The sequence below is a fragment of the Ochlerotatus camptorhynchus genome, unplaced genomic scaffold, assembly GCF_037179485.1.
Source record: "Ochlerotatus camptorhynchus isolate MF236.1 unplaced genomic scaffold, CSIRO-AGI_Acam_v1.1 ptg000169l, whole genome shotgun sequence".
Lineage (NCBI taxonomy): Eukaryota > Metazoa > Arthropoda > Insecta > Diptera > Culicidae > Ochlerotatus > Ochlerotatus camptorhynchus.
Window position 1 is genome coordinate 93,324 of NW_027040659.1, and position 22,054 is coordinate 115,377.

A 22,054-nucleotide genomic window follows, 5' to 3' on the forward strand; every position below is an offset into this window, starting at 1 on the left:
TTTGACTAGCGATCGTCCGAATTTGACCATGAGAGGGCCGAAATAGTCAAGGCTGAAGAACGTAAACGGTCGGATGCAGGGACTGAGTGTCACCTTCGGGAGCGGTGCCTCGCGCGGACATGATGGTTTGGCATTTGACACTCTGCACCAAATACAAAGTTTTGCCATATTCCTCACGTGTGCTCGAAGACAGGGCGCATAGAACCGCTGCCGGACTTCATTGATGACCGTTTCACGGTGTGCATGAAGGTAACATAGATGGTACCAGTCAGGTTGGTTAGGCGGTGTCCCTTTGGAAGAACTATGGGAAATTTGGTATCGTATGGCACAAAGATTTCCCCGCTGATTCACGTATCCATTCGGATCACTCCGCATTCGTCGATGAACGGTGATGGCCTTGACTGATGTCCTTTCTTCGCTTTCTTCAGTACTACAACCTCTTCAGGAATCGATTGTTGAGCCAGTCGCCAAAAGGCATTCTAGGCCTGAGTAAGTTCTTCGCTGCTAAAATGGGAGGTCAGCCGCTTGTTTTAGTCGCTTTCGACGACAGTTAACCACAAAGCGAAAAAGGTAAGCAACTGCCTGCCAGAGTCTCTCAAACTTGGAAAATCGGCCCAAATCTATGATCTCCTCTTGAAGTTCGTTCAAGTGGCATGGTCTAAGTTCCTCTTCGGTAAGTTCAGGATCTGCTTGTTGAGGCCACAGTCCCTCCGAACATCTTAGGAAATCCGGTCCTCTGAACCAGCGACCGTCTGGCTTCAAGTTTGGTTTATTTCGATATTTTGTACCATCATCTGCTTCTGGATTAGACTTCAACAGTATCTCTCCAATTCTACAAGCTACGAACTGTCGGTAACGTCGATGATCAGAATGTATAAATGATAGGACGGTCTGCTGCATAACGTTTTCATGAGCTGGCACTCGATCAGTGCTGCTTGAAGCTCTATCCTCGGGATGGAGAGCATTTTCAACGGTTCCACCTTGGCTTTTGCGGCTACTAGGGAACAGTGGTATTCACCATAGATTACTGCTCGAAAGTAAGCGACGCAGGCATATGCTGTTTCACTGCCATCCACAAAGATGTGTAGCTGCATCGATGTCTACTGATGATATGCCCGGGAAAAAGGCACGTGGTACTTGAATAATTCCTAGCTCTTTAAACATGCCAGCCCAAACACGCCATCGTTCCAGAATTGCACCCTCCACTGCATCGTCCCATCCAGCCTTCGTACGCCATATGTCCTGAATAATTACCCGTCCATGGATCAGGAAGTGAGAGAGGAGGCCTAATAGATCAAAGTGGCTCTTTACGCAGCGCAAGATGCTCCGCTTCGTAGGATTGACTGCTTCCACGTCGACATCGCTGGAAAACACGAAAATGTCCTCTTCGGCATTCCACTGCATTCCCAGCACTCACTCTATTTGATTTCCGGTCGCTCCGACAATCTTCGTTTGAGATAGATCCGCTGCCCCGACCCGTTTGAGAACAATGGATGAGTTGAACAACCAGTTTCGAATGATGAAACCGCCTTGTCTATGGACCAGTTTCACCTCATCTACGACCTGGCATTCCTCTTCTCACTGTTGAAGATTTCAAAGTAATCGTCGACGTAGTGGCGACCTTGAATCGCTTCTGCTGCTCTCGGGTACTGCTCCGCGTGCTCAGCAGCATTAATATTTTTTTTGGAAATTGTGCCGAGCTGTGTGAACACGTCGATCAGAAGGTTGCCACGTCGATCAGAAGGTTACCACGTCGATCACGAAAGTCTTAATCTGCTGCCCCGATTCTCCAAACCAAACAAACAGCTGACTATAACGATCCTCTCGTCGCATCTTAAGTTGGTGGAACATTTCCCTTATGTCGCCCACAACTGCAACTCTCCGTTCCCGAAAGCCGCATAGAACTTCTGGTAGGGGTACTACTTGATCCGGTCCTTTAAACAGCATACTGTTAAGTGAGACTCCATCCACAGAAGCTGCTGCATCCCACACTATGCGAATCTTACTCGGTTTCTTTGGGTTTCGTACAACGTACCAGTCTTTCTCCTGGTATTCCACTATCTGTTGTTTTTCGTTTTCCATCACTTCTGGACTCCCCTGCAATCGTCATTTCAAGCACTGCAATCGTCGAACCGCCATCGCGGAGCTCTCAAGAAACTCTACATAATCGTAGCGCCATAGCAGCCCAGTTTCAAACCCGATTTCGATCCGTTTTGTTGTCTTGTCGAGTATTGCTCTAGCCCGCTTTTCGTATTTCCAGCGTTCTTCCCGATTCATATTTTTAAAGTCTTCACACTTCTTCACTCTATGGTCAGGATTCCCACCGATCCAGCAGGTAATAGGTACGACTTTTGATTACTCCAATGTTGCTTCCAGTGACTCCATCGCGTTTAACGGTGCAAGGTGAGCATTGACGAAACTTTTCACCTTCTTCTCTTTCTTAAGCTTCGTACCCTTGATATCCAGAGTTAGCTTGGCCGCTGCTGACACCAGATTCGACATGTATCTGCCAAACACGCGTAAGTCAACCACCTGGAACTGGCGTTTGAATGTAACCCACTCCAGTTTTAGATGAGCCGGTAACTTGTCTACTAGCTGTTGCAGCAGCACTGGGTTTGACGTGCAACTTGACCTGCTGCTTGCAAGTGATCGCATAAATTTTGCACTGTCATCCCAAAGGCTATAAGTGTTTTCAACTTTTCCGCCTTCGGTGCAGGAACATCCCGAACCTTCGAGAGCTGCGCGTAGATTATCTGCTCTGGTCGCCCGTACAGAAGGTGCAACGTCTGCATCACCTGCGAAAACGATGCAGGAAGTAGGAGTCGACTGCGATACCCGATGAAGACAACCAAGATTCTCCACATCACTATACCCACAGGCTTCTGTGGATGTGTTGAAGGCACTAAAAAACATTGGCCACTCCTCCGGGATGCCGATGAATACTGGTAGCTCCCTAGACATGACATGTATTGCCACCAGTTGACGAGATATGGGTGCATTTGCTTCACAGTTTGCTACCGGCACTTGCTGATTCGGAAAAGGAACTTGCTGCTGATTCGGAAGAGGCACTTGCTGCTGATTCAGAAAAGGCGCTTGCTGTTGATTCGGAAAGAGCACTTGCTGATTCACAAATGGCACTTGCTGATTTTCTCCCTCTTTTGGAGTTTACTCCTTCTTTAAAACATGATCAGTTTTTTGACTGATTAATCTAACTTAAATACTCCCGTTTCCTCTTTTCTTTGGAGTTGAGTCCTTCTTTAAATCACGATCAGATCTTTGACTAATCAATGCATTGGACAATCATACTGAAATACCCAAAAAGCGTAATAATCTTTATCGTTGAATGTCTTCGAATAAATAATTTGGTTAATGAAACTTGGTCAAGCATATGCTTGTAGAATCGTTATCGAAACCTTTACCCTTATGTCACTCCAAACTATTGTCCTTAAGACCTTTTTTCATTTATTTTTTGTTGACAAATAACGTTGCTTGTACATATGCAGAAATTGAGTTAGTAAAGTACAAGCATATTTAATCAAACATGTTATATAACATAACCAATGTTTGTGTCTACACAATTTCTCTAAAAATATCGATATTATAGTTTAAAATAAATATTTTTCTTATTATTTAATTTTCCAAGAATGTTTATATTATGTATTGAAAAACATTGAATTTATTACATTCATCAAAGGATGAAATAATGGGCCTGCAATATATTATGCCTGCCTTAATAAAAATTTAATATTTATTTGAGGAACTCGGGGTCATTCGGGGTAATGTCGAAAGGTCCAAATTTCATATGCTTTCCTAATTAATTTTCAATCAATATTATTAATATTATTTATTTTATGATACCTATAAATGTATGGATATACCTAGGTAGTAATCATCACACTGATGCTAATCCTCTTTCTGTGCTGTTCCAATTCTTATCGAGACGTATTTCACTTTGTTTACATACTCGATACCTCGACACATGCAACGACGATGCCACAAAGAGAGTTTGTGAATAAGGTCATTACCGTAAGGGCGCGTAGACAGTCATCGACTTCCCTACCATCAACGTTGACGTAGTATCAGACACCATGTCCGTTCATGACTCTAGCTAGTTCATTCGCTTTTCTTCGGACCGACAAAAAATACTTCACTGATACCCTCCTGTGTGGGTATAGCGTGAACCTTCTACATCGACTTGGCATCATTCAATAGAGATGGTTTGGACGCAAGCATTCATTCTTGTGTGAAAGTGTATCCGAGTATACCATTGTTATTCGTGCAATGGGTGATTTCCCGGAGGAGTTCAACTCTTTACGCCTCCCACTTTCGCTGCCATGTTGTCACAATTATCATCAAGAGTGCACCTGAGGACTGAGGACTATTTTGTACCTCTTACCGTTACTTGTCGGTAGGATGTTTTCCCAAACAAAGAATAGTTACCAGGTACCGAGGTAAATCCCACCCGTTAGGTAGAGCACCAGACTCATCTTCACCATTACATACTCTTTGTTCTGATTTTCGCCTATAGAGGTATGCGCGCGCGAATACGCTCTGTGCATTCTCAGTCCCGCCGTGTCGTGGCCAAGAAATGTGTGTAAACAAACGCTGATTTCAACAATATGACCATCATTGGCATCATCATCATCATCATCATCATGATCGTTGGTAGTGTTTGCGCTGCTACCCTACGTATGGTGTTTCCAAGTCAGTCATCGTAGCGACATCGTGGTGTTGTGTCGGTCGGTTGGTGTGTTCGATAAAAGCAAAAACAAATTGTATGTCTACATTTACTGAGTACATTCAAACGAAATAAGTCGGACGTGTAGGCAGATGAATACGCTAAAAGTGCAGCTACTGTTTACATACTGACCGCAGTAAGACACAAAGGAAGAGTTAGCACAGCATCTTGTAAAAAAAAGTGAGAATCACGAAGAAGTGTTCATCATTTCGGTTCAAAGTGTGCTGTCGTGTAGATCAAAACAGTGTGATTTTGAAAACAGCAAGAATAAAACAAGGAAAAATTTTACCGTTGCTTGCCCGAAGACGATGTTACTCATTTGCGCGAGTGAGGTTCAGAAGCACAGAAAAATCGGTAAGAACTTGGCGTCACGAAAAACACAAATGTTAGTGACCGCAGAATCTCCACCACCTTGGACGTTGACCTCGGATCGTCATCCGCTGCGACAGAGGCAGCAACGTCAGCAGAATGTACTGTTATCCAAAGGACTTCCGGTTATGGAGAATGAAAACTGCAAAACCTCCCCGTCGAAACCGTTGTTGATAGTCAATGGCAGCTCAGCAAATGGCTTCCGAGGACGAAACAAATCGAATTCCAAGCGTTGTTCAACTCCAAGTGCGCAAAACGACCGCCAAAACAGTGTTGACCTCGATAAATGTGAGCAACGAAAAGTGAGACCGAACAAAAACCAAAAGAAACAAGTTAAATCCACCAACGAAATGATTTCATCGCGGCCAACGTCAGCGGGAAAATTAGGTGAGTGTGTATTTCAAGCTTTCTTTCGATTATTTCGTAAGTTTTCTAACCCTCTGTACATAGACGCGATTAACGTAGTCGAATTCAGTCGTAAGACGCCACGGACATCGATATCCTACCTATCTGCTTACGCTGCGTTGCATCACGGTCATTGGAAGCCTTCTATTGAGGGCGTCCTCGTTCTTAGTGCTAGAACCCAAAACTGATCGTATTGTATTTCCGTCTCGCCATTCAGTGAGGCGGAGGTACTGATAATTCAAACCGCGTACTTGAATTCTCGAAAGCGAGCAAATGAGTCAGCAACAGTGGATTGTTGTCGTGTCGTAGCCACCGTCGTCGGCAGTGACGAAATACGTATGGAAGCCCCACGAAATTCAACTAACCCGCACGTCATTAATGATGGCGCGCGCGCTGGTGGGCCACTCACTCTCACTACTTCACTAGTTGTGCTAGTGAAATCGCATGTGTTTAGCTTGGGCATTATTTACATGCCTTCTATAGATAGTGTTACAACGCTAAGTGTGTGGAATCAGGTAGGTTCTGTGTTCGCAGCATAACATGACTAATCCGTATGAACGAGTCAAAACTAATACAGATACGATGGCATGATATGTTGCACTGTAGGTGGTGCAGATCAGAAATTTTACATAGAAAAGGGATCCACGGCATGTGACTGCGTCATGGTTTTTGATATTATGTTCTTCTTTCATGGGAAAAACCAAAAACATTTTATATGACATTTTCACACCTACTTCCATGGTGACCAACCCACAAATCACCCTTGCTACATAGGAGAAATGGCTCTAATGTTGGCCTATCCATGGATCTAAGCTTAGGCCCATCTGCTATTTATTAATTGTATCTAGATGAACGCGTCATTGGGACGGTACTAGTGGATATTTTTGGTCGCTTTTAAAAATTTCGTCGATTTTTGAATTAATGTATGGGGTCCAAATTAGGGCAGACATTACATCTATTTCCCCTAGCTGCTGTTTTTTTTTCTCATAAAGTACTATACGACTGCATGCGACTTGCATTCATCGATGCAAAAGGTCAAGCGTGGAGTTGAGCCAGCGACCAAGTTTTGTATCTAATCTTATATGTGGTTCATTTTGATTTGGGATAAGTGTTCGAACTATAGCTCGGGATTTCCACTGTAGCGTGCATCTATAGTGTCATACCCATACGTATTTTCGTGGTGCGATATAGTGGAAGTGTACGCATTTAGCCTATATAATTTAAAAATCAGCTAGGAAACTAACTTCAAAGTGAAGCATTTTAGTTACTTGAAGGTGTCACCGTGTATCGCACCCAACTTCAGTGCCTATACATAAGCGTACTACGATCCCGTTGCAACTGCAGTTGGATAAAAATTAAATCCAACAAAGATGAAAGTGCACATGCAAAATATCGCCGGAAAAAATCTGAGAGCTTCTTAAGAAACAGATGCAGAACAAGTTGATCTCACTTAAAATTGACTCTGCAACCCGTTTCCATCGACACATTCTTGGCATTAACGAACAATACGTGATAAACGGCAGAGTTGTAGTGAGAACTCTTGGTAAGTTATTTGCATTGAAAGGTATCGTTTAAGTCTTACAAAATTATGTACTTCTTTTCAGCTATGCTAGAAGTAAAGGAAAGCCAAATGGCTGGTGTTCTTAAAGGTTTTATAAACACTTACCAACTCTATTATTACTTGAAACATTTTGCAAACTGTCCGGCACCTGAGCAGTTTGAATGGGTCTTAATAAACTGCTGCGTGTAAGAATTTCGGGCCAACCTTTCAAGGCTTCTTTCTTCAAGTTGGTTGCACTTGACGTTGATAGTGGCCATCTAACTATCTTCTTTTTTCTCAGCTTTCGGCTTCAGTTCTAGAAGAGCGCAGTTGTGAGTATTATCCTTGTCAAGCTACACACTTCCTTTAGTAATTGTTAAGCAAAGTTAATATATAGCCGAGTATTCTATGACTCTTGTTGTTCACCGTTAAACTGATAATGAAAATACTTGCTCCGAATGTGAAAAGTCAAATAATAGAGGCCTACTCGGTTTTATAAGGATGAGGATAGTGCATGGTGCTAAAATAACGTTGGTGAGTAAAATATTATCTCCGGTAGAGCATATCCTGGGAATTTATTTTGAAGTTTTTAAACACTGCTTGTCTCATACGAGTCCACCGCTTCGTGTTTTACTACACAGCAAAAAAATAATTTTGATATCACATCAAAGTGGATGCACTACAATCATGTCGAAAATTTCATGTAATTTTTATGACCACATAAATAAACAAATGCAGTAAAAGCAGCGTAATGTCAGTTCATGCATTGTATTAATGATAATTTTGTCCTTTTTAGCAAGTAATATTACACCATATTTTCGACATGATTGTAGTGCATCCACTTTGACGTGATATCAAAATAATTTTTTTGCTGTGTATCGTAATATTCCAATTCAAATGTTTTTCATCAATGTGCGAAATGACACATTATTTCTTGAAGTGACGATCATAGTCAGATCACTAGCGCCAAGTTTTGATCGTCAATAGCAGCTGACAGAGTGTATATCTAGTGTTCAGAATCATAAGGGCCTAACTACGATGATCGATTCTCTTCGTCGTTTTTCCTTTTTTGTTAATAATTTGGCTGGATTAACATTTATTTGTACGTATGATGTAGCTTTTGCTAACGAATACAGCCGTTATTGTAATAAATTCGGTAAATTGGTTCACAGAAGTGAAGAGAAAATCGATCATCGCAGTTAGGCCTTTATGATTCTGAACGCGAGATAACTGTAGTGAATGAAGACTTGATGATACAATTTCTGTTTTATCACACGTTCTATGATGACGATATTATAATGATCGTCAGAGTAGCTCAACCCAATACAAGGAATTCTATAATTTGCGATCATATTTAACGCAGAATCATTCGGCTAACATGAACCAAAATGTTTGTACAATACCATTTTTTGTACTATACCAAAGTGCGGGCACTCAGACAATTATTTCACGAAATATCTTTCAATAATCAACCACTAGGTAGAGTTTTATTGATTGTTACCCTTACATTTGTCACGAAAAACTGTTTGTGAATAGCCTTTTTTGCCAATATATGAACGAAAGAAAAATAGATTATTATAAAATCAGATATTAACTATTACCAAACGCATTATCCGTGAAATTTCAATGAATTTGTCGTGAATCCTCGATCGTCTCTAATATCTCCTTAACACTGATGTTTTTTTTACAATTGAGCAGTCCAACACCAACTAACGAATCGATTAACTAAACTAAAAGGTGCTTGACCATAACCAGCGCTTTACGATTCATATGAAACCGACAATTGCTAAACTCATTAATGGCTTTATAAACACTTACCAACTCTATTATTACTTGAAACATTTTGGAAACTTGTCCGGCACCTGAGCAGTTTGAATGGGCCTTAATAAACTGCTGCGTGTAAGAATTTCGGGCCAACCTTTCAAGGCTTCTTTCTTCAAGTTGGTAACGGTTAATGGGCCTTGGTATTCGAGAGATGACGAGACTTGACGTTGATAGTGTAGATGGCCAGCTTCTTTTTTCTCTGATTTCGGCTTCGGTTCTAGAAGAGCGCAGTTGTGAGTATTATCCTTGTCAAGCTACACACTTCCTTTAGTAATTGTTTTAATTCAGTAAAGCAAAATTAATATAGAGCCGAGTATTATATGACTCTTGTTGTTCACCGTTAAACTGAGAATGAAAATACTTGCTCCGAATGTGAAAAGTCAAATAATAGAGGCCTACTCGGTTTTTATAAGGATGAGGATGGTGCATGGTGCTAAAATAACTTTCTCACAGGTACAGTTGGTTGCTGATTTCTCAACGAAAGTATGCATTGAAAATTAAATATAAAAGTGGTTATTTTTAAGGTTCTAGAGATATGGCCGGAACAAGTGGTTCATGAACAATGGGACTAAACTAGGCCTGAAAGGAATAAAACCTGATGTAATTTTAATGCGACCAATAAAATTAAAATAAAACTTTAAAACCATATGGTAGTAATATTTAGAGCCTTGGACCACATTTTCCACTTACGGGGATGTTTTAAGTGCCCCCGGGGAAGTGACTTGAACCAAAACCCATCATGCAACACATAAAATTTCGATAGCAGGATCAATGGAAACTATATTGAGTGTGAGTGGGAGTATTCTGGCTGCTCCCAGGGTATCGACAATTTTTTGAGGAATTAAAACGACAGACTATCAGAATTTACAGAAGTAAGGCCCTTCTTACTTCTGTAAATTCTTATAGTCTGTCGTTTTAATTCCTCAAAAAATTGTCGATACCACAGGAGGATTAAGTCAGAATTATACTTGGGATTTCATTAATCATTTTGTAGTTCAATAGTCAATCTGAAAGCTGAAACATTCCTGAAAATTTGGGTTTTGACCTCTGACGATGTCTGAAGGCCAGCACTACCATGACATTGCCGCTAGTTTCTTCTTCACAGATCTGGAGTTTAAACTTTTAATTCGGACTGAAAGGCGCAGTTGACGGGATTTCAGGTGTCTTGCTACGCATCTACCAAATAAACTGTTTTATAACAATGGTGACGAGTGCAGTAACAAATTACTGATTCTATCCCAATTTCTTATATCACGGCAAAGCGGATCTTGAAGATTTCTTAAGAAAATCGCTGCAAGTAACTACAAATTAAAAGCAAAGATGTTTGATGCCGACAATTATTTATTGTACTTTTTGTAACGTTGAATAAATATGCTTGCCATATTATAACTACAAATGCATAAACGGATTAAATAAATAAATAAATAAATAAATAGATGGCTGCAACGGCTGCAACAGACTCTCAAACAAACTCCTCTTTCTAGCATTTAGCACTGCGATGCAAGTGTGAAAGAGTAAGTTGTTTTGTTCTGTCGTATCTCCGTCAGTTTACCGCTGACAGTATGCCCAAAAGGCCATTTCAACTTCGCCAGAAAAACTAGTTGGTGAGTAAAATGTTATCTCAGGTAGAGCATATTCTGGGAATTTAATTTGAAGTTTTTGAGCACTGCTTGTCTCATACGAGCTTTGACTGTCATTTTTAAGTGAAACCACTACTATATAGTCCACCACGTGTGTAAGCTAAGAGTTTCGACAAATTTACAATCTGATAAATTGACAATCAAACGACAAATGTATGAATATTGTTTACAAGCAGATACGTCTACTTGAAAATTCATTCTTGAATTCTATCATTTGCGATCATATTAAACGCAGAATCATTCGACTAACATGAACCAAAATTTTTGTACAATACCAATTTTTGTACTATACCAAAGCGCGGGCACTCAGACAATTATTTCATGAAATATCTCCCAGTAATCAACCACTAGGTAGAGTTTTATTGATAGTTACCCTTACATTTGTCACGAAAAACTGTTTGTGAATAGCCTTTTTTGCCAATATATGAACGAAAGAAAAATAAATTATTATTAAATCAGATATTAACTACTACCAAACGCATTATCCGTGAAACTTTAATGAATTTGTCGTGAATCCTCGGTCGTCTCTAATATCTCCTTAACGCTGATGTTTTTTTTTTACAATTGAGCAGTCCAACACCAACTGACGAATCGATTTTATTTGTCCTTCTCTCTGAATTCCAAAAAATTTCGCCTTATTTTTCGCTAAGGGCAATAAACCATGTTTGTGATATCGTGAATTCGGCATTTGGACGAAAATGGCTCATCTAATCGGAACGATATGCGAGACAATGTTGAAGGAATATGGTTTGCTTGTTGTTAAAAATTACAAACTGATAAAAATAATCAAAAATGTTCATCAAAAATTTAAAAAAAAACAGTCTTGAATAACAAAATAAAGATAAGATTTTCAAACTCTTATTCATTTAAAGTAATATTTTTTGCGAAATGGATACAATAGACATTTAAAAATTGGCCAAAATTGACCAAAATCGAATTTTTAACTTTTTTTCCATAAATAATTTTTAAGTTTACCACAGCGCAGTTGTGAGTATTATCCTTGTCAAGCTACACACTTCCTTTAGTAATTGTTAAGCAAAGTTAATATATAGCCGAGTATTCTATGACTCTTGTTGTTCACCGTTAAACTGATAATGAAAATACTTGCTCCGAATGTGAAAAGTCAAATAATAGAGGCCTACTCGGTTTTATAAGGATGAGGATAGTGCATGGTGCTAAAATAACGTTGGTGAGTAAAATATTATCTCCGGTAGAGCATATCCTGGGAATTTATTTTGAAGTTTTTAAACACTGCTTGTCTCATACGAGTCCACCGCTTCGTGTTTTACTACACAGCAAAAAAATAATTTTGATATCACATCAAAGTGGATGCACTACAATCATGTCGAAAATTTCATGTAATTTTTATGACCACATAAATAAACAAATGCAGTAAAAGCAGCGTAATGTCAGTTCATGCATTGTATTAATGATAATTTTGTCCTTTTTAGCAAGTAATATTACACCATATTTTCGACATGATTGTAGTGCATCCACTTTGACGTGATATCAAAATAATTTTTTTGCTGTGTATCGTAATATTCCAATTCAAATGTTTTTCATCAATGTGCGAAATGACACATTATTTCTTGAAGTGACGATCATAGTCAGATCACTAGCGCCAAGTTTTGATCGTCAATAGCAGCTGACAGAGTGTATATCTAGTGTTCAGAATCATAAGGGCCTAACTACGATGATCGATTCTCTTCGTCGTTTTTCCTTTTTTGTTAATAATTTGGCTGGATTAACATTTATTTGTACGTATGATGTAGCTTTTGCTAACGAATACAGCCGTTATTGTAATAAATTCGGTAAATTGGTTCACAGAAGTGAAGAGAAAATCGATCATCGCAGTTAGGCCTTTATGATTCTGAACGCGAGATAACTGTAGTGAATGAAGACTTGATGATACAATTTCTGTTTTATCACACGTTCTATGATGACGATATTATAATGATCGTCAGAGTAGCTCAACCCAATACAAGGAATTCTATAATTTGCGATCATATTTAACGCAGAATCATTCGGCTAACATGAACCAAAATGTTTGTACAATACCATTTTTTGTACTATACCAAAGTGCGGGCACTCAGACAATTATTTCACGAAATATCTTTCAATAATCAACCACTAGGTAGAGTTTTATTGATTGTTACCCTTACATTTGTCACGAAAAACTGTTTGTGAATAGCCTTTTTTGCCAATATATGAACGAAAGAAAAATAGATTATTATAAAATCAGATATTAACTATTACCAAACGCATTATCCGTGAAATTTCAATGAATTTGTCGTGAATCCTCGATCGTCTCTAATATCTCCTTAACACTGATGTTTTTTTTACAATTGAGCAGTCCAACACCAACTAACGAATCGATTAACTAAACTAAAAGGTGCTTGACCATAACCAGCGCTTTACGATTCATATGAAACCGACAATTGCTAAACTCATTAATGGCTTTATAAACACTTACCAACTCTATTATTACTTGAAACATTTTGGAAACTTGTCCGGCACCTGAGCAGTTTGAATGGGCCTTAATAAACTGCTGCGTGTAAGAATTTCGGGCCAACCTTTCAAGGCTTCTTTCTTCAAGTTGGTAACGGTTAATGGGCCTTGGTATTCGAGAGATGACGAGACTTGACGTTGATAGTGTAGATGGCCAGCTTCTTTTTTCTCTGATTTCGGCTTCGGTTCTAGAAGAGCGCAGTTGTGAGTATTATCCTTGTCAAGCTACACACTTCCTTTAGTAATTGTTTTAATTCAGTAAAGCAAAATTAATATAGAGCCGAGTATTATATGACTCTTGTTGTTCACCGTTAAACTGAGAATGAAAATACTTGCTCCGAATGTGAAAAGTCAAATAATAGAGGCCTACTCGGTTTTTATAAGGATGAGGATGGTGCATGGTGCTAAAATAACTTTCTCACAGGTACAGTTGGTTGCTGATTTCTCAACGAAAGTATGCATTGAAAATTAAATATAAAAGTGGTTATTTTTAAGGTTCTAGAGATATGGCCGGAACAAGTGGTTCATGAACAATGGGACTAAACTAGGCCTGAAAGGAATAAAACCTGATGTAATTTTAATGCGACCAATAAAATTAAAATAAAACTTTAAAACCATATGGTAGTAATATTTAGAGCCTTGGACCACATTTTCCACTTACGGGGATGTTTTAAGTGCCCCCGGGGAAGTGACTTGAACCAAAACCCATCATGCAACACATAAAATTTCGATAGCAGGATCAATGGAAACTATATTGAGTGTGAGTGGGAGTATTCTGGCTGCTCCCAGGGTATCGACAATTTTTTGAGGAATTAAAACGACAGACTATCAGAATTTACAGAAGTAAGGCCCTTCTTACTTCTGTAAATTCTTATAGTCTGTCGTTTTAATTCCTCAAAAAATTGTCGATACCACAGGAGGATTAAGTCAGAATTATACTTGGGATTTCATTAATCATTTTGTAGTTCAATAGTCAATCTGAAAGCTGAAACATTCCTGAAAATTTGGGTTTTGACCTCTGACGATGTCTGAAGGCCAGCACTACCATGACATTGCCGCTAGTTTCTTCTTCACAGATCTGGAGTTTAAACTTTTAATTCGGACTGAAAGGCGCAGTTGACGGGATTTCAGGTGTCTTGCTACGCATCTACCAAATAAACTGTTTTATAACAATGGTGACGAGTGCAGTAACAAATTACTGATTCTATCCCAATTTCTTATATCACGGCAAAGCGGATCTTGAAGATTTCTTAAGAAAATCGCTGCAAGTAACTACAAATTAAAAGCAAAGATGTTTGATGCCGACAATTATTTATTGTACTTTTTGTAACGTTGAATAAATATGCTTGCCATATTATAACTACAAATGCATAAACGGATTAAATAAATAAATAAATAAATAAATAGATGGCTGCAACGGCTGCAACAGACTCTCAAACAAACTCCTCTTTCTAGCATTTAGCACTGCGATGCAAGTGTGAAAGAGTAAGTTGTTTTGTTCTGTCGTATCTCCGTCAGTTTACCGCTGACAGTATGCCCAAAAGGCCATTTCAACTTCGCCAGAAAAACTAGTTGGTGAGTAAAATGTTATCTCAGGTAGAGCATATTCTGGGAATTTAATTTGAAGTTTTTGAGCACTGCTTGTCTCATACGAGCTTTGACTGTCATTTTTAAGTGAAACCACTACTATATAGTCCACCACGTGTGTAAGCTAAGAGTTTCGACAAATTTACAATCTGATAAATTGACAATCAAACGACAAATGTATGAATATTGTTTACAAGCAGATACGTCTACTTGAAAATTCATTCTTGAATTCTATCATTTGCGATCATATTAAACGCAGAATCATTCGACTAACATGAACCAAAATTTTTGTACAATACCAATTTTTGTACTATACCAAAGCGCGGGCACTCAGACAATTATTTCATGAAATATCTCCCAGTAATCAACCACTAGGTAGAGTTTTATTGATAGTTACCCTTACATTTGTCACGAAAAACTGTTTGTGAATAGCCTTTTTTGCCAATATATGAACGAAAGAAAAATAAATTATTATTAAATCAGATATTAACTACTACCAAACGCATTATCCGTGAAACTTTAATGAATTTGTCGTGAATCCTCGGTCGTCTCTAATATCTCCTTAACGCTGATGTTTTTTTTTTACAATTGAGCAGTCCAACACCAACTGACGAATCGATTTTATTTGTCCTTCTCTCTGAATTCCAAAAAATTTCGCCTTATTTTTCGCTAAGGGCAATAAACCATGTTTGTGATATCGTGAATTCGGCATTTGGACGAAAATGGCTCATCTAATCGGAACGATATGCGAGACAATGTTGAAGGAATATGGTTTGCTTGTTGTTAAAAATTACAAACTGATAAAAATAATCAAAAATGTTCATCAAAAATTTAAAAAAAAACAGTCTTGAATAACAAAATAAAGATAAGATTTTCAAACTCTTATTCATTTAAAGTAATATTTTTTGCGAAATGGATACAATAGACATTTAAAAATTGGCCAAAATTGACCAAAATCGAATTTTTAACTTTTTTTCCATAAATAATTTTTAAGTTTACCACACACTTAGATTATTTTACCGAAATCTGTGAAATTTTACCGAAATCTCAACAGCTGATTGTTCGGTAAATAGTTCGGTGATTTTTCACAAATTTCCTGTAATTTTTCACTGATATTCGGTGAAAAATTACAGGAAATCTGTGAAAAACCACCGAACTGTTTACCGAACGTTCAGCTGCTGAGATTTCGGTAAAATTTTACAGATTTCGATGAAATTTCACAGATTTCGATGAAATAATATTAGTGTGTAAGTTTTAAATTTGAAAAAAATAATTGTTATGATATTAAAGTTTAAAAAAAAAACTTTTCGACGAGAATATGTGGTTATGTTCATGAGCTTTTTATAATAAAAATTGAAGATATACTTTGTGAGATATTTGAGTTTTTAAAACATTTTTGGAATTTTAACTCAAAATTCCTTATAAAACTACCGTGTATATTTTTCCCAGAAAAACTACAACTTTGTCTCAGTCGTCATTTCGATCAAAAGTGACGTTTTTGTGCTACGATTTATTGAAAAATGCCAAAGACGCTAATCGAAAACAAAATAGCAGAAATTCTGCAAAAATGTGAATGATTGCCCATAACAAACAATTATGCAAAGTTCCATGCAAATCGGAGAAGGTCTACTTCGTCATTTGGTGTGGAACTGCCAGAGTCAAAATGGCCGAATTCCAGTCCAAACTTGATTCATTGCCTCTAGCGAACAATTACGCGAAATTTCATCGAATTCTGAGAGGTAGAATCTAAAATGTGTTTATATTTTCCTTATGTGACGTGGAATTGCTCAATTTTCCGAATTACTCCTTGAAAATCACTGCAATGCATTTGGATTATTACCAATTGTAGGACGAAAGTATCTAACTTATGGCTATCAACCATTCAATGTTGAGAAAGAAACTTCCTACCTACAGCCATTGTTTTTCGATTTCAATATGGTCTATACAAAAATTTACTAATTGGTACTTTCTTCTGCTCGGGATATAAATCACTGCGACCAGTAGTTTGATCTATTGTTGTATATCCCGTGTCCTTAGCCCCGCTATTTATACCCTTCGAAGTGGGAGAGCACCCTCCAAAGGCGTAACATTTTGTCAGTCAAAATTGGAATCCTTCCGTATTGGAATCCAAAGTTCAATGACACCGATAATGACCATACCCTAGTCTAAACAACGAACAGAATATTAGGAATCACATAGATAAAGACTAACTTACTCATATATTTTTTTTCCTTGTTTCAAGATCATACTCGGTTCAGGCAACCCGAGGACTTATCACTATTAACAAGGCATACAAAGTAACAAGGACTAAGATGTGTTCCTTTGGTTACTGAAAAAGCCTGTCCCCTAGTTTGAAGTAGTCAGGACTAGGAATCGGTGGTGGATCTTACGTATCACGAAAAAGTAATCTACCCACGTTACGGGACGATGCTAGAAACATGTAGACCAATAGTCCAAAATATTGGATATTTTTTTGTGTTTTTTTTTTTAATTCAAAGAAATTGTATTTTTTTTTTTAATATTGTTTATGTTGAAGAGCACGGGGTTTTTTCTCAAACAAGCTGTTATGTATAGTAATCAATGAAACAAAAATATTTGTATCTCCCTAAATGGAGGTGATTCAGACGTTGAGGGTTTGAGAGTTAAAATAGGATTTGAACTTGTGTAAACTGGATTCTGAACGTAAATTAAACCCATAATTAAGCATTTATATCGTGGGATAGGCATTTAACCATGTTAGCGAGTTTGCCCACAAGTTTATACAAATGAGTTGAAAAATACGATCTGGATTACTTTATCCGAATCATCGGATTTAATTCAACTCTTGGTTGAAGGACCTCTATGATGAATAGTAAACGAAAAATTATCATTATCGATTCACAAATTGAAAGGCATGATCTTCCAGATGTAAACATCATGCGAGTCTTATGACTTCTACATTCATTATCGCTCAATTGATTATGACATGACGTAATTGCTATTGTAGGAACTAGATTTTCTTATATATTTAGTTATAGATTTGGCTTATTCTGAACCGATTTGCTTCGTCTTCAGAGAAAGTGTATATTTCGCAAAAAAAAAAAGAAGATCCACCACACAATGCCACCAACAACTTTGTCTTACCCTCTTACCCCATAAAATCACTGAACCTAGCAGCCGAACCGGTTGCGTTCCGTTATCCTAGATATTTCTCATTTCTGCTAAAAATGATACACCCATTGCCACGGTGGTGGTGCTTTGATGCAAGAATAACAAGCAATCTTGTTCGAGCTTATAAATAAATACACTGCTGGAGTGCGTTGTACTTTGCCTTGAGCTTTGTGCTCCGCGCTTGTTCTCCTCACTTTCGTGGGCTTACTCAGCTATTCGCTCAACCCAGCAGCGAATGATGAGTGATGATGTGGTGTAGGTTTACTGGTGCTATTATTGGTGCTACCGGCTGCATCATTTATATTGTGTACATGTTATTATTCATACACACATTTATATTTCGCAAAATATATCGAAGCAAAGCAACAACGGCTCGGTCTTTCCAGTCTCTCGACGGACGACGTTACGGTAGCGTATCGCGAATGGTTTCAGTTCAGTTACGCTACTAAGCATGAGTCATCCATTCCATCGAGCAATGGCCGAATTAATTCGAAACTGATGTGTTATTGGTAGTGCTCTTTGAGCGAGAGCATCCATCTGGCGCCGAGTCACAGCCTTTTATAAGGTGATGTAAGGTAATGTCAGTGCAAACTGTCGGGGCCATCATAAGTTGTAAAGATATTCGTTTTTATACTCAAAGCGTAACCTGTTCCTGAACGAAGGGTACAGCCAGCGACAGTTCGATAAATTGGTTGATCCATGCCATGTGCACTTGAATTACCCTAAATGGAGAATTGAGGATGGCTCATAAACATCTGAACCAAATTAGGTTTACACGATTACCACGAACCAATTTAGGTTTACACGATTACTAGAAAAGCGTTTCAAGCAACAAATCATTATCGATAGTTGGCCTACTACTGAAAATGTAAAACGGTTGTAAGCTATTTGTCATATCTGTCTCTTGGACATTAAGGTCTACATAATTTACTCCCTTGAGATTACGCATAGTATAAAGAATCTTACCGATACCACAACCATAAAAATCATTGATTAATTCACCTCCAAGTCAACATAAGGAAACTTATCTCAATCTCATGCAACTCATTTCGGTTCAAAAGTGGCGCGCCTTTGAATTAACTTCTCTTTCCCAACCATAATGATTTTACCCGTCCGCAAACTATAAGGCGACAATCCAATCCGATCCAATCCGTTGAGGTTAGGTAACACCGTGCATATGGAATAGTTTTAAGCGTGGTGGCTGGCTCTCTCACATGGCCATCTTTCGGTGGCTGGCATCGTTAAAAAAAATTGCACAATTTAACCAGTTTTCGTGCATGCGGTGGCGATCGGTGGGGTCTGTGGATGATTTCGTAACAATCTCCGACATGAATACACACCAACAGTCGATTCAAGTCGAGTTGAGTCGCGTCGCGTCGTCGTCAAGTCGTGCGCCGCATATGCATATTACACGAACGTGAATGGCGATCTGCCGATGATGTTCGAAGACCTTAAGGTTTGTTTGTACATTTTGTGCAGACTGCAGAGTGATGCTTTTAGGATGCTGATGGATGCAAACGCGTGTGCATTCTCCCTACCCACTCACCATTTGCAGCTGCAGTGCTGCGAATAAGGCAAACATATTACATTAATTCGAGCATACATCACTTCCACTATATTCAACCAAGGTCACACAATTGAAACTTCACCGGTTTCAGTGTATGGCCGGCGCTTAGTTTGCATAATGGATTCATTATAGTGGAGTGGAAATTTAAGTTTGCCAAAATGCAATTTACGAAGCTGATTTTTTCAACACATTACAATCTGAAACGTTAGAAAGTGAATTCGTACTTAATGACGGTCAACCAAAAGACTAGGTTCTATTTCCCCTTCTTCAACAGCAAATTTCAACACATGGCAATACTTACCGAAAACCTTGCTTAAGCGATACCTGCAAGCAAATTGGCGCCAACACAGTCATGTCTATTTATCCCACCGCATTAAGTTTACTCAGACCAAAGATTGCACCCGTAAATGGGCCGTAATCACTGTACCCTACTAGTGAAAGTAAACCATCGACTTCGGTTACGAGATAAAAAAGAAATCTTACGTCATACGTCAACTCCAGACCCAGGCAGCTTAAGGCCACACGAACCTTTTTTTCCTCCTTCACTTTACGTTTACTTCTTTCTCGCACATTTTGCCGTACCCTTACTCTACTATTGGTGGTATATTCAACTAAGAAAGATCATCATGTTGCAGTCACCAGTTGAATGTCGGTTTCACAAATTAGCATAACCTAGTTTGGTGGCTGCTTTGGTCTCAGGTTTCTTTTTGTGACCAATGGCTGCCCGCATCTGTGATGATTTCAGTTGGCACCAAATGTCCCATTTTGGAAAGGTTGTTGGTTAATGTTGGTGTGTTAGGCCATCGAAATTCATAATCCACTATTTTTTACTATGATTTTGTTGAAGAGACATTTGAAGTAGTAAAAGATTGATTAATAATATTTAATAAAATTTAACAATATGTTTGTCCTATTCACTAGTCTAATGGAACTGAACTGGAGATAAGCTATACACCGTTTGAAAAATTCATGTAAATTTCTTTAATATATAGTGCAAATGTAGTTAACGGTAGATTTAGCATAAATCTAGACAAGCTCAATGTAGCATAAATCATCAATGTTGGATACAAGCTTGTAAACTACTTCGGCGTTCAAAATTTATAAACGAGGAAAGATGAAAGATTTAACGAAATTTCAGGTCTTTTCTCCGTCCACAAAAATAGCTAGCTACATATAAACGTCTTCAGCGTTCGAGTATAATTTACTCAACCGAAGCATGTACAGTTGTACAGTGTAATATGTATAACATATATATATATATATACCTCTACACCTCTACCTCTATATATATATATATATATATATATATATATAATATATATATTGTAGAATTGCCAAAAGGCTTTTCAAATATATGCAATTACTGGTGAATTAGTTAACATCATCTTGGGAAGGATCTGCGACTTTTATTCTGTAGTATTAGTCCAGATGAGCATTGGTAGTTGCCTGGAGGACTCAGTGCATACCTACTGAATGACAGAATCGCTAATTTAGTCATCATTATGAATGTCCACTATTACTATATGCAACATTTAGTATGGATTTTTAAATATTGATACCACAATGGCTCGAAATTCCCGTACACTTAGTCCACGAATTTGGACACTTGCTTATTGCTATTACTCAGTTATAGATTTTTAGATATTTACTTCTTATTCTTCTTATTCTTATTCTCATCTGCTCGGGTTTACAAGCCATGTGAACTGAAATCTTCTTCTTTTCATTAAAGTCTTTGATTGTGCTATTTCAGGCATTTGGACTTGATACAAATAAGAAAATGATTTGAATGTTTGATTGATAGAATTTATTTCACCCTTTGTGTAACTGTTAAATACCCGTATAGCAGACTCCCGTTTCTGCAATATGGTACACATTCTATAACTTTCCCTATGAGAAATAACATAATATGCACGTTATTGAGAGAAGAAGGAAAATAAACTACCCTCCCTTGTTTCGTTACGTTTTCCCTATGGCTTATGCATTGCTTGTCACATATTTCTAAATCCTCCTCCCTCCTTGAAGTGTGACATACGCAATGGATCGCCCAATAGAGAAAAGTGGACACATCTGATCCTCTGTTTTAATTTTGGCTGGGGAAAATGGCTCAAATGTTGGCCTATGGATCTAAGATTGGGCCCATCGCTAAAAATCTGCTATTTGTTAATTTTATCTAGATGAAGCGTCATTGGGACTGTACTAATGGATATTTTTGGTCACTATTGAAAATTTAGTCAAGTGCTGAATTTATGTGTGGGCCCAAATTAGGGGTATTTAGGCCGACGTTATATCCATTTCTCCTATATCTCAGCGGAAAAATCCAAACTTCTCAAAAGTACGTTTTTTTCTGAAAGATAGAAAAATGCATTTGAAAAATTGGAGAAGAGTTGATCTCCTTCTGATGACATACATGTTTATAGTGGATGGGCTCAGTTTTAAAAATTATGAGAGACTTGATCCCTTATTATGATATGCATTTTAATATTAATTTTTAAACACATCCCGGTATGTGTGACAATTTTGAAAAAAAACCATTCTGGATCTCAAGAAATTCGGGGGAATCAAGTGTGCCCAGTTTCCCCTACGGGAGAAAAGCAATTTTGTTCTCTGTTATGATCTACTCATGACTTTTCTAATGTTTGCTTACGTTCGATAATTCTCTCAAGGAACGTAAGTGTAAAACGAGGCAAGTGATGATGCTTGAGAGGGATGATCTTAATTTATTGAGG

At 38.1% G+C, this 22,054-nt stretch overlaps 1 protein-coding gene across 1 annotated transcript in view; it reads left to right on the top strand.

The window, feature by feature from the left end:
* The first annotated feature begins 4,688 nt into the window (after positions 1–4,688).
* Positions 4,689–22,054, top strand: part of prage — a 56,292-nt gene continuing 38,926 nt past the window's right edge. Inside the window, exon 1 of the mRNA XM_065222424.1 lies at positions 4,689–5,494. Within this exon, the coding sequence (XP_065078496.1) occupies positions 5,047–5,494 (448 nt within the window). The 5' untranslated portion in view covers positions 4,689–5,046. The remainder of the gene's footprint in view (positions 5,495–22,054) is intronic.